The sequence below is a fragment of the Micropterus salmoides genome, unplaced genomic scaffold (assembly GCF_014851395.1).
Source record: "Micropterus salmoides isolate LMB-PRFRI ecotype aquatic unplaced genomic scaffold, ASM1485139v1 Ms_hic_scaffold_8, whole genome shotgun sequence".
Lineage (NCBI taxonomy): Eukaryota > Metazoa > Chordata > Actinopteri > Centrarchiformes > Centrarchidae > Micropterus > Micropterus salmoides.
In genome coordinates this window covers 15,437,743-15,451,690 of record NW_024044570.1, presented here as the reverse complement: position 1 = coordinate 15,451,690, position 13,948 = coordinate 15,437,743, and the positions used below count along the sequence as shown (strand labels likewise).

General features: G+C 40.4%; 1 protein-coding gene across 2 annotated transcripts; it reads right to left on the bottom strand.

Annotated features, from left to right (window-relative positions):
* Positions 1-1,360: 1,360 nt before the first annotated feature.
* Positions 1,361-13,643, bottom strand: caprin1b (cell cycle associated protein 1b). Of its 2 annotated transcripts, XM_038705537.1 has the most exons (18): positions 13,487-13,643; positions 12,213-12,377; positions 11,961-12,023; positions 11,762-11,848; positions 11,433-11,671; positions 11,232-11,314; positions 8,676-8,894; positions 8,520-8,572; positions 8,347-8,430; positions 6,197-6,364; positions 6,014-6,122; positions 5,846-5,907; positions 5,659-5,751; positions 3,328-3,474; positions 2,809-2,962; positions 2,493-2,672; positions 2,024-2,130; positions 1,361-1,917 (listed from the first exon to the last, which is right to left on the bottom strand). In XM_038705537.1, the coding sequence occupies exons 2-18, from the start codon at positions 12,375-12,377 to the stop codon at positions 1,831-1,833; spliced, it is 2,100 nt and encodes a 699-aa protein (XP_038561465.1). In that variant the 5' UTR covers positions 13,487-13,643; the 3' UTR covers positions 1,361-1,830. The 2 variants fall into 2 exon arrangements, with proteins under 2 accessions (XP_038561465.1, XP_038561466.1); XM_038705538.1 differs by lacking the exon at positions 13,487-13,643 and having other exon boundaries at positions 2,493-2,669.
* Positions 13,644-13,948: the final 305 nt, after the last annotated feature.

Sequence of the window (13,948 nt, the reverse complement as noted above, 5' to 3'; positions counted from 1 at the left end):
TAGTTCTCTGATAGTAAATCGGCCTGAATTAATCAAAATTTCATCGAAATTGCAATATGGTCGACTGCAATTTTCAAATCGCAAGAGGCGCATTATTTGTTAAAGATGAAAAGTGTGTAAAAATACTATTTTAAATTAAATATACTGTCCTGCTGCAGGGATTAGGTCGGTGCCTGTCCTAGACCGCACATCATATTCAACAGACTTAAGGAAACCTCTTAGTTTGGTACCAATCCCTTCAAAAATCACACCATAATCATTTTAATGTTTTTTAAATGAAAATGGGACATAATTTTAAGGTAAAAAGTATCGTTCCCGTCAATATGCAAATTATATCGCAATTGCAATATCACACAATCGCAATTAGATATTTTTTCCAAAATCATTCTGGATTCTGCCGTAAATAAAATATCTGGGGGGCATTTCGATAAACTATTCTTCTCCAAGCAAGCTTCTATAAGAGATCGTGGCCTATTATATTGCGTTAAAAATTACATATGCGTTAAGTGGTTTGATGAATGAGGTTAGATCCAGCTTTAAAAGTTTACCGACAGAGGATCGCGTAGGGGCAGGATAAGTACGAATTCCGCCTGTGAGCGTCAGCTCATGGGGGAAAAGGCACAACATCCCTTCACCACGTGCTTTTCTCAAAGCACTTTGCTGGTTGTAGATATATTTAACATAACGGTTAAGTTACATTTACATGGCAAAAAAGTGAGTCTGAAAAGCTGACACGATAATGTCATGTTTTTTTTATATATATTTATGTCAGAAGCCTTGAAAATCTGAAATGAATATTGTCTTCATCAATAAATCTATCAGGTCCGTAACTGTACTCCCATGAGCCACGGGGTGGTGCTGCATTACTGCTAAAAGCATCCCGATCTTCTCTACCGTTAAAATGCTTCAGAAACCACACAGGGATTTGTTTTAAGAGCAAAACTTGTTATCAGTGAGGATGGCAAGATATGCGATATCTGCCAAACCCTCGCATGCGTGGCCTAGCCCGACACACCATTTAAGTAACTCTCCATTACGAGTGCTCTATGCTGGCTTGAGAAATGGCACATGTGAAACACTTATTCCTGCTATGTGACAACTTCACAACATTAAATCTAGAACTCAAGTAAAAGAGGAAACTGAACATGCAAAACAAATTCCTACTTCAAACTAAAGTGGTATAAATAAAACATTAAAAATAAAAAGTCTCAAGAGAAACCCCAAGCAACTCTGAATACAACAAAAGTAACCATTAGAATAGAAAATTATCCACTGCATCATTAAACCGTTGAAATATTTTGCACCTTTCCCTTGTGACCCACACGCCCATCCACTGTACAGCAGAAAACTGAGTTTGAAGCATGGGTATGCAACACAACTTTATTGAAACTCTTGAAGCAACATCAATTTACAAACAAGGAAATGGGAGCTCATTGAACATAAAATCTTTTTTTTTTAAGAACCAAAATGACAGTAAAGAACTTAGAAGGGGAATAAACTCCCATGGATTGGACCAGCAGTGGCAGGTGCATTTTTTTTATACAAAAAATAACTTATGAAATCTTTCAAGTTTACAGGAATATTGTAACACATGGCTTGTGTAAATCGATGATTGGATTTACAGCTTAGCATGTGTTTCAGACTTTAAATGATTTAATATTTCCAAATATCAAAGCAGGCATTACTTTGATTTAAGAGAGACAGGAAAAATACCACTGATGAAGAACAAACAAAAGAGAAGATGAGTGAGCTGGGGCAAATGCATTCTTGAATTTAGATTTTTCAGTGTGGTGCAAGTTAAGTCAGTCACAGTCATTATGAAAGGCCTTTTCAGGATCGTATTGCCTGAGTGCTGCCTCTTGACACTCCTCTGGGTCCCTGACCAGCTCCACGCTTGTAGTTCTGTTGGTAACCATCCTTGAGCAAAAGACAGGGGGAAAAAGACATTTTAGAAACCACCCCAACAAACAGTAAAGATGATATTAAACAAAGCCAGTGTGAGGTCTGAATGCTTCTTTCATACCCGCTGATAATTCCCATTTGAATAATCCCGAGGTGTGTTGAACTGAGTCGGTCCATAACCAGAGTTTGGAGTGTTGGAGAAAGGAGGACGATAACCATCATAGCCACCTAAAAACAGGATGATGCTTTTCTTGAGGTTTCAAATAAAACAAGCTCTTGACCCTTCAGCCCCTTTCAGACATACACCTCATTGTGTAAATGTGGTGGCATTTTTACATGGTAACAAGCCTCTGCAAGATGACTAACATTTCCACAACAAACAATTAAACTAATCTGAATTGAATCAGAACACCATCTCATTAAGTTAAAGGCAAAAGCAGCATGAGGTTAAATGCACTTCTTGGTCTGCATGTCTGAATGACAAAAAGCTCTTTAACAGACAGATGAAGACAGCAATGTTACATATTCCATGTCTGAAAAGGGTAAGTGAAAATAATGGATTCATTTGTGGCTGTAGGTTGTGAGCTTACCCCTGAATCCATTCGATGAGCCTCTGTAGCCATTGATCATGCCCCTGGCATTGCGAGGTCCACCACGAGACATGCCTCTGCTGTTGTAGAAGGACTGACCCTGCCTGCCGAAGCCTGGGCCCTGCTGCGAAGGCTGCTGGTGGCCTCCTGACTGGTCTTGGGAATGGAAGGCACCAACTACTAAATAAAACAAAACGGTTCCAAGTCAATCTCCAGACAAAATCGAATATGTATGTCTTCCATAACTGGAAGACATACATGGCACAGTCAACCCAAGTAAGTAAATAATGACAATCAATTTTTAAAATCTGCCCACCAGACTGCAGTTGTTCCGACTGCATCTCTGCCTGCTCCACAGGATGCTGTGACTGGCTGCTGAAGGCTTGGTTGTAGCTGTTCTGGTATTGGCTGGCCTGGTTCAAAGCCTCTGTCTCATTAGCTGGCGGGACTGGGGCATTGAGGTTGAACACCTGAGGGGTGAACAAGGGCCACATTGTGGTGAAGCCAAAACCAGAGGAAAGGTCACAGGCTCATTAGGAGCTAAGTCCATTACTCACTATTTCCTGGATAAAACTGCTTTACTACAAGCCCCATACAACTGCAATATGATGAGAGGGCACTTAAGGACTCCACATGCAAAGCCTCATTAAAGCCATCCATGCATTTCTGTTCTGATTCCACTCACACACAGTCTCAAACTTTTAAATCTACATGACAGATTCTCAGCTCTTTCTGTAAACTTAAACATTAAATGGTTTTAAAAACATGCATTAGTAGATAACATGGCTAACTTTTCAATAAATCTGGGCAGTAAGTGTCGTCACAATGGCCTTACTGTCTGCATTGATTGGAATGGTGCTGCGTTGACATTAATGCCACTGCTGTGAGGAGCTTTGGAAACAGGCTGGAAAACCTGTGTTTGAGAGGCAGGTGGGAGAACTGTGGAGGGTGGAGGCTGCTCTGATGACAACGACATCGAGGTCTGTTGAGAAATGGGAAACAACGCAAGTTGCAATAACATTTGTATGTGAATCAAGAAGTCAAAAAATTATTGTCATTTGTATTTGAGTGCAGGTTTCACAGTTCAACTGCCAAGTTCTTTACATATTCTCTGCAGGATCTACTAAACATCCCTATTTCATAACCAGTAAATTAACGCTTTGGACCATAAGTCAGGCATAAATCTAACATTTGAGAAGAATTTGTAGCTGGTGTTTGGAAAAACATATTCAAAGCTGGCCCCTCCTCCGCAGGGAAGAGAGGGTGCGGCATTAGAACAAAGCAGTGCATCGGAGAAATAAAACCTTATTTTCTGATTGTTTAACTAAAGCATAAATAGCCACCCCTCCGCACAACCCTGCACAAGTTTGTGTGAATACAGTAGGGCTATAACAGTTCTGAAACAGAGACCAAAATTGTGACACAAAGTCCACAGTCTTGTATCGTGGATCCGAGAGACCGAACAGAGAGACACCCGCAGCCCGGACTGTTTAGCTATCATTAAGACAGTGCAACTGTGGCGGCGGCCGGTGGGGGGTGGGGCTCAGTAGCGGTGTATATCATATTTTTATTGACAGTTATGTTATTGTAGGTAATTTTCCACCTTAGTTTAGTGTTTATTTACTATTTGAATCTGCTCTTATGCCCACATTCACACATACACCTAGCCTCCACCACTGGACTCTCACGGCAAACACGCCACCTTGCTCCACCTACGGTTATTATTACCGTACACATTTTAATTACCATGATAACCTGTTACGGTTAACCGCGCCGTTATAATCTCACGGCAAACACTGTCCAGCATCTCCCAGAAGCAGGCGTGCATGTGCAGAATGCAACGCGGGTTTGTTTGGGTCAATGACAACACAGTAGAAGACAGTGCTGCGGAGATTTTTTGGTCACTGAAGTCCGGTTGTATTTTAGTTTTTATGATCGGCTGAGGGAAACTTGATTGAAGAAAATAACCATGTAGTGAATGCAGGGTGAGTTAACTTATGGCTTTGGTTTGTCTGTCTGACTTGCTAACAGCGTGTAAACTGAAGCTCTCAGTGTTGCTGCTCTTGTAAAAACGCTACACTTTGTTCTGTTGTTGTGTGCGTCTTGTGTCGGCAGAGTCTATTCGTCCACTGCACATGATAACACGTTACGCAGTTTAGTAAACCAACCAGCATATCTAGAAACGCTACAGACTCCTCTGTATTTATGTCAGTTTTTGGGCTCATTGTAGTTACTATCACTTTGTTTTTATGTAATTGTACATGGGATAATTTTATTACCTATATAATATAAAATCTTGATAATGCACACTTTGATTTTCATATGTTTACAAAAAGGTATTTGCTGTTATTTTTTAATGCAAACAAGATGGCAATTGTGGTGTCCAAACAATAATGCTGCGATGATGTGTTGAATTGTATTTGTAGTTTTCAATATAAAACTTGTTGAAATGGTTTCAGTGTGTGTATCAGTACATTTTGGCACATTTTTACAATACCGTGATAATACTGATAACCGTGATAATTTTGGTCACTATAATCTTGATATGAAATTTCCATACCGTTTCATCCCTAGCTACACCTCTTTCCTGTTTCTCTCTTCCTGTGCGTGTCTCTGCTAACTTTCTCCATCAAGAGTACATTTCATAAAGTCACCATGTTTACGACAAGTATGTGTCGAAAACACTGTATTTAAAAGTTAGTGCAAGCTGTAGGCGTACATTTTGTAAATATTACACCTTCGACCAATTTTATGTTCCTCCAGCTGCATGTTTTTTGCAGCATGACTATTTTGGTCATGTCATGATTGAGTGATCATGCCTGCAACTTCGAATACATTAATTAACTATGATGGAATATAATACTACTACTACTACTACTGCTAATAATGCCCCCCTGAGAAACAAGGTATGAACAGAACCGTGGCTCAAAAATCGAGGTCTGAACCGAACCGTGGATTTGGTGTATCGTTACACCCGTAGAATGCAGCCAAAGCCACGCTTCATCCTGTCTGCTGATGTTTGCGCTGCGTGTAGCTGCATGGTAGCTCAGCCCTGCTCTCGGTCAAACAGACCTGCACTGTAGCCCTTCCTACGTCCATAGTCTTGCATAGCCAGACCAGCGTATGCGGTCACAAAGAGACTCTTTCACAGAACAGCGTAATTTACCTGGATGGGGTCGATGGATTCTGTTGGGGGTCGGGGATCTGGCGTGTGTGAGGTCTGATACATGGGGGGTGGAGTTGGGGAGACGATAGGAACCTGAAAGAGTAAAAATTAAACATGTTCTCTTGTTTGGAAATTCTTCAGGATGGCTACATAATCTTTGTTGTACGTACCAAGTTTGATTACTTACTTGTGTGGGCTCAGGTTGGACAGGAACAGTGTTGGGTTGCGATAGCCGCGACTCTGGGTGAACTGAGAAGAGTATAGCACCTCAGTGTACCAAAAAAGCCATTTCAAGCGTTCAAGTGTCATTTATACACATCATATGATCAGAAGTAAGGGTCTCTGTAAAACGTACCTGGAGGACACACCATCTGTGGTAAATCCATGTTCTTAGTGGGTTTCATAGGCTGTGCTGAGACAATGGCTGGATCAATGGGCTGTCCGTCAAACTCCAGCATAGAGTCCTGACATCAGAAAAGTGATGAGCACCATGCCTAATATCTACATCAAAACGTTGTTCCTAGCACAAAGTCCTCACCTGCATGAAGTTGTACGTTCCCTGCATCTGTGCCATTAAGTCCTGCACCACCTGCTTCCTGACCATGGGGTCAGTAGACGGCACAGGAGACGCCAAGTTCAAGGGGTGGGTGTCCATGGCAACAGGAGAAGCCGCAGGCTGCACAGGCTGCTGCATGGCGCTGACTGCCTGAGTGTGAAAAACAAAACAAGTGAGGAAGAAGCACACGGTAGGACGAATAATTAAAAACTGGTTTAGTGCTTGTTAGATGCTACCCGTGGGTTTTATTTACATCCTGGTTTGTAAACTGAAACATCACAGCTGACACTTAAACATACAATGTGAAAATTCAAGTGTAGAAATGTCTACTTTTTTTTATAATGTATGTGTTCATCAGTCAACGTAAACTCGCATACATGAGGAAAAAAAAAAAAAAAAAAAACTGGACTAGCCAGAGCAAATCACCAGCTACAGACTTCACAGGGTGGTGCTCAGATGGCCCTCATCAGAGGTAAGAGCCTGTACATACAGTGCAGTGTCTCTAAAAACAATTCAACAACCTCTTACCAACTTTGAATCATATGTTAATAAATCTTATTAATCATTACACTTAATGTTGGCACTGATCATAACAGTGAGGTATAAAAAATACTGGCGCGAGCATGAGCATGCATACAGAAACATTTTAAATGATGACTATACATCACTTCAAGGTTGCCATCAAAATGTCCCTGACTACACAGTTAGCTAGCTGCATACTATACGCATTATAGTATGCCAATCTGAACTCAGTACTGGCCAACTGAACAAAGCATCTGACAAATACTTGTCTTGTCTGTACCTCTACTCAAATGAGGGCAAAATGACAAACAATCTAACTAGCCTTGATAATCTGATGAGACGCACTGACAAACATCACATAACCAGTCTGAACACGACATGTAAGAAAATGCAGATGTCACGTGATAGCTGTAGTAACTATCTACTCAGTAGTACATTGCTTATTTGAGCAAATTGCTTCCACACTTTTTGTACACCTTGTTGTTTTAAAACAATGCTATTATTTTTGCATTTACAGCATCAAACACATCTTAAATTAAAATCTCCTGTACTCATCTGCAAAATCTTTTTCCTACTGCAGCATCAAGACCCAAGGTTTTGAGTTTTTCCCTGTGCTGTAAAATTATCTTACTATATTTGTAAAATGTGCTTTTTTGAGTAGCATATACTTCCACTGAAAGAGTCCAAACAGTAATATGGATTTTTGTTCCAGCCACCTAAAACCAGACATTTCTAAATAAAACTTCCATCTTAAAATGAAGTTAATTCGAGGCCAGGTTGCTTTAACAAAAGTTAGAATCAGTTAACATCCCTGCAACACACCTAGAGGATGGGGATCGAGACACGGTTCTAAAAAGGACCCGGTTCCAAAATTTCTCAAAATACGAAAATACACCTGTCTGTAAGGTAAATCATCGCTGTCCTCAGTCTGTCATCCTGTAGGCCATGTTATTTACTAGCATAGCTAATGTTAACTTTTAATTACCCAAATGTTAAAAACAAGCTATATAGAAAGCTGTCTGTAGCATGGACTGGTCTGTAGTCTATGTGGTGGGAATGAGGGTGTTCAAATAAAACAGCTCAGGCAAACACTTGTCTTTCTGGGAAAAGGAGGCGAACGAAAAAAATCGTTACTCATCCCACCAGGTAACCTGCAGGCAGTGAATAACAGCAGAGGAGGAGGAACTGATACAGACTGAGTTTTCACTCTTTCTAAACGTCACTCAGGATTGTGACGTCACATATTTGCTTTATATAGTGACTTTGCTGCTGTAAACATTAATGTTGCTGCTCTAGAAATTTTAAATATGAAATTTTGATCCTATAAATAATTCAAAAACAACCAGACAGTTAATATGCACACTTCCATGTATATTTATTTATTGCAAGTCATATGTCATCTCAATATAAAACAATGTTAATGCACATTGAATATTTTCCTCACACCGTGCAGGCCTAACTCACGCATGTTGGGTCTGGTCTTACCAAATAACCGTCAACAAATAATAGTAAAGTATTGATAGTGGTATCAATAAAGACCGAATCGTTAAGCAGTCTCAATAAGGGTATCAATATCAATAAAAATTAACGATCCCCTTCCCTAAACATACCTCTGTTTCCGTGGTCCACTCATCCCCCTGCTCCTTCTCACTACTGCTGTATGTGCCGTCTGGAATGAACTGTCTGTTTACAAACTGAAGGGGGGTAAGAAAACATCAGCACAATGCTAAAAATAAGACATCCTGCACCAACATGTCACTGGAAAGGGGAAAATTAATCTCACCTCTGTTGTTTCCACTGCAATGGGCTCTGTGAACTCCTCAATTATTTCAGTTTCTGTAAAGAGAAAAAAACTTTTCAGAGAATGCAGTGCTTGATTATATTAGCATTTTAAAAACAGTGATTTTTGTGCAGCATGACTTCAGAGAATGGTCAGGACCTGGATCAACAGTCTGCTCTTCTGCTTCTGACGATTCAGCTACTGCTGTTGCTGCAGCTGCTGTTGTTGTTGTTGTTGTTGTTGATGCTGCTGCTGCCGCCGCCGCCGAGGCTGGCTCTTCCTCCTCTTCCTCCTCACACACTCCATTTTGGTGAGACGGAACTCTGTCAAAGTACCCGCTCAGCAGAACCTGGTCCAAAGTCTCTTTCAGTACCTTGTCTAGCAGAGGAATAACATCGTTAGCAATTTATTGGAAAGTCACGGCATGAAATAAGACTAAATCATCATCTCTTCAAAATCACAATAATCAAACCATTATTTTGGGAGCTTTGAATTATAAACTTGCAGAGTCAGAGTGGAGTGAGTTCTGATATGTTACAGAACAGATTTCACAACTCAAGTTGCAAAACAGATTTAATAAATAATTTGAAAGTCCTTACAACACTATAGTAACATTTTGAGCTGCGATGACTAGTTGATTGGAAAAAACAAACAAACAAAAAAAAAAAACTTATCAATAAAACTATTACGATTAATTGTTCAAGTCCTGTTACAAGCACAAATATGTGAGAATTTGATGTTTTTCTTGGTCTTACAATACAGTAAACTGAATTAAAGTTTTTGGACCGCTGGGCTGACAAAATTAGATATGCTGCAGGATATTGTGACGGCCATTTTTTTTATGTTTTACAGACCAAAAAAATCTATCAAATCACTAAAATAAATGCAACAATGAAAACTACTTTCGATGCATCTTTAGTAACAATTAACCAATCGCGAACTAAGATGATAATTATAAACAATACCAGCTATATCCGACAAAATCCGAACAGGTGTGTTTTCAGTCTGGTTCCAGCTTCTCAAAATGTAAATATCTGCTGTTGTTATTTATGTTTTGTATTTTATCTTTGTGTTTTAGACTGTGGGTCAGACAGAAGACGCATTTCAAATGTCAAGTTGGGCTGTGAGAAATTGTGATGGACATATTTCACTAAAATGAAAATCATTAGTTGCAGCCCTACAAAAAAAAAACATTTCAAAACTGAAAATAGCGTGTTGTAGGACCACATTGCCATGAGTAAAAAGCCGATTGAGAAAACACATTTTATGTCCTTAAAAGACAAACTGACATAATGCAGGATAAACTGAAAATGTTGACGCAACATTTATTCATGATTTAAAAAATCCAAAGCCTGGTCGGGGATGACATGTCTTGACTCTATCCATATTATACTACTATGACAATCATGACTTGTAATTCAAATCAAAAAACTAGAAGAGCCCTTAAGCTAGCTCAGGCATTTCCACTTTTGGCTCTTCAGGCAAAGCAGATAAATGTTATTTCCTTTACTGCTTGGTGCCTCGGGCCAAGAAGTCTGCTGCTGGCTGAAGAAATATCTTCAAGTGAGACCTCCTTACTGAACTGAAAGGGTTGGCTGGTGTCACTGCAGTGAACTGGGTCACCAGTATCCTAATGTGGCTCCAGAGATCTGACCAGTGGAACCACAGGCGACAGGGCCACTGGCACCCTGCCCGCTGCTGAGTCAGGATAAGCCCACAGTGCTCAGCCCCCAGGCAGAATGCAGCAGTGCGAGTCCTGAGGCCAGATCGCTGAGAATGCAGTACGCCAATATCCCCAACCCCTGATTATTCACATCAGAGCACTGCACACATGCTGCATTAACAAAAAACAATGCACATGCTACATTAACATTTTAAGTTAATAGCTTGCAGTACCTTCTGATAAGAAGGTTTTGCTTTGAGCATTTGCCATCTTTATCCAACTTGCCGTGGGATCATTCAAAAGTATGTGACAAGTCACTTATGGCCAGCTTTGATGCAATAAAAAGCTTACTGATGACTGCTGTGTCAACCATCTGATCAAATGTCCTGCCAACAATTTTCCCCACCAGCCTGGCATGTAAATAAAGCCAGTTTGCCTTGAATTTTTCTTTTGCTATGGATTACAGTTGGGCTGCAACTAATAATTATTTTAATGAATTGATTAATTGAGTCCAAGTTAACATCTTCAAATTGTAGAACATGCTGACATTTGACAAGTAGAAACCAGTGGACTTTTGGAATCTTTTAAAAATTACTTAAATGATTTTCAGATTATCAGAAAAGCTGCTGTGTCATTTTCTGCCAAATGATAATTGCAGCTTGTGCTGAAAATATTGAACCAAAGTGAATGTGAAAAAGTGGTTTTATTTTTTCTTCTGATATTGTAAATCATTTCTAAATGACAGCGAGCTCTGTGTTAAGACAAACTATTTTTCATTGATTAACAGTTCCTTGTGAAAGAAACCCTTTTTTTATATTGTGAGGAGAGCCCAGCCCACACCTTGGTTTAGCCTGTTGTTTCCTGCAACCCCTGTAATCCTGGCCAGAAACTCACTCTGGTCATAGAGAACTTTACAGCTTGTTGTGAACTTCTGTCTCTTCTGAATCAGCTACAGAAATGAACTTGTCCCAAGAATTATTCTTCCACACAATCATTAACCAAAATATTGAACTTTACTGACATTTGTATGCTCCAAGTTAAATTTTACTTACATGTTGTTCCAACTACAGCCTTGTCCTTCCCTTCCAGCAGGTCCCAGAGGTGCACGGATGCCTCCTCATACTGGTCAGTCAACCTGCAAGTTGAGATATAAGTTGTATGGATCCCCTTGTTAAAAAAAAAAAAAAAAGGGGGGGGGGGGGTGACAGGAGTCTTTTGCATCTTAAATTCAGAAATCAATGCCTTAGACTAACCTGATGTTTTGGTCACGGTCCGGGCCCACTAACTTGTAGAACTCATCAAAAGCTATGAGGTCTGCATCTGTCAGCACCGGCGAGCCAGCGACTCCCTGCTTCATGTCCTGCCGCACAGTCTCGTCTCCCAGCCGGTCCAGGAGGAACTGCAGCTCCAGAACCGTCTTCAGTCTCCTCTGCTCTGCCTCCTCCCGCTGCAGCTGCTCCCGCCGTGCGGACTTCTTCACCATCTTCTGGATCTAATGACAACATGCATGAGAGACAAAAAGTCGAGTCAGGGTGGATACCACTCTGAGGGAACATCTTCAGAAAACCAGAGTCATCCTTACATCTTGTCCCAGTGTGATGAACGTCTTCTGCAATTCTCGGGCAAATTCCAAGTTATTCATGATTTCCTGGTATTTGGCAAGGGCCTCCTAAAAACGAAAAAGAGACATTTCACGCACATCGCTTGATGGTAGATTCTTTGTAAGATTGACAGGATAATTTGTTCTTATGTACAAAAGATGAAGGCTTCAGTGTACCCACCAGCTGGTCCTGATTGAGACGCTCTCCGCTATTCTTTCTGACTTGATAATCATCCAGTTTGCTCTGTAATAGAACGTGAAAATGTAGCAAACACCTCTGAATTTGAACTCATTAAGTAAAGACAATTTTGTTGTCAGTGCTTTAGGTATGGATTACTTCTGAGCAGGACACGTCATGCCTCATACTTCACACAACAGGGATGTGGCTACATGTTGGAAGGACCTGGAACAAATGGCTGTCGACAGTACTCACCTTTTTCTTCTCCATGTTGCGGGCCTTCTTGTCAATGACACACAGCACTTGCTTCAAGACTTCAGACTGTCCACCAAATGCAAAATTGCCCATCGACCCTGGAGCGGATCCCACATCTGGGCTGACAGACTGCATTGTCCCATTTGCGTTCATCACTGAGGGCATCTAGAAATTAAAGTGTGAAAGGTCAACTTCTGGTGGTAATAAAGAGATGCCTTCATCAATAGAAAAATAAACAAATGGATAACTGCAAATCACTGTCCACATGAGTTAAAACCTGTCAAAACTATTGATTATATTAAAAGTTAATAAATGCTGCATGATGACTATTGAGGACAGTATCAACTATAAAGTGTTCGACTATAAAATTAATGGTCTACTATTGGGATAATCAATTAATGGGTTGAGTCATTTTTTTAAGGGAAAATTATTTGATTCTAGCTTCTCAAATGTCCTGGCTTCTTTCCTCCTCTGAGACAGTAAACTCCATATCTTTGGGTTGTGGACAAAACAAGACATTTGATGTCGTCATCTTGGGCTTTGGGAGACACTGATCGCCATTTTTCACCATGTCACAGACCAAACAACTAATTCGACAGATTATTCGACAATGAAATTAATCGTTAGTTGCACCCCTAATTGACAGACTGATGTCACTGTAATCAAATGTCAGAGATATTCACTGTACCTGGTCAAAAGTAAACATTATAATAGGAGTAATACCTGGAATAAGAAAACATGTCTAAGGAGTTGAGGTGAGATTAAATGGCACAAGGAAAACAGCACAGCTATGTACTACAGGTGGTGCATTATCAATGTAATCTAACGTTAACGGTTAGGTGTAAACAATATCTAAGCATAGTTTCGTAACAAAAGAACTATACTATTCAGACTATATTTCAAAGCCACAAAACAATGTCAGCATAGCAACTGGCTAACGTTAACTTTACTCCAAACTGTGTGTAAACCGAAGAGGTTTTTGAATCCGTTTTTCTCCTTATGAAAATATTTTCACTATAACTTTGGCTACCAAAGCTGTATCTTCGACTACCAGATGTGTGGCCCGGACACAGCCTTGCTTCGCGGTCAGCTCGCCGGTATTATCACTGAGGTTTGGTAAAATGGCCCTGGCCGCACACCCGTTAGCACACACCATTCCCTTAGCATCCTCACGAACTGCTAGCTTGGTTGTCTGGCAGCTACAGCGACGCGTGCTAACCAGCCGCCGACCGGGAGCCTGGTTAGCGTGGTAGCAAGACTCCTCATTCACCCACCTTTATGTTATATATCCACAGGGGAGCTTGCTAGCGAAATGTACGAATCGGCCAAGTTATTATTATTGTTGTTGTGTTGCTTTATTTTCTCTTTCACTCTAGTGTGGGATCCGCCCCGCCGGCCTCACCGACAACTGAGACTGTTCGAAAGACGGAGAAACTCTTTATAAAGGCGAAGGTCCGTTTTTAGCGATCGAAGATATGCCTGAATAAAAAAACTACAAAAACAAACTTTTAATAGAGCATATGTTTATCAATAACAAAATTTTCATACTAACACAACAGTATTGATTTCATGGTTTATTGGCTGGCTAATGTTGTTGCAATTACACATTTAAAAGTTCTATTTGTGTTCAGGCAAAACAGTCTACAGCCTCTTGGCAGGAAATCTGCACAATCATTAGCTTTGATTAGGCTATCCATATAGAGTATTTCTTTCTGCAGCAGCTGTCCCATCCCGCT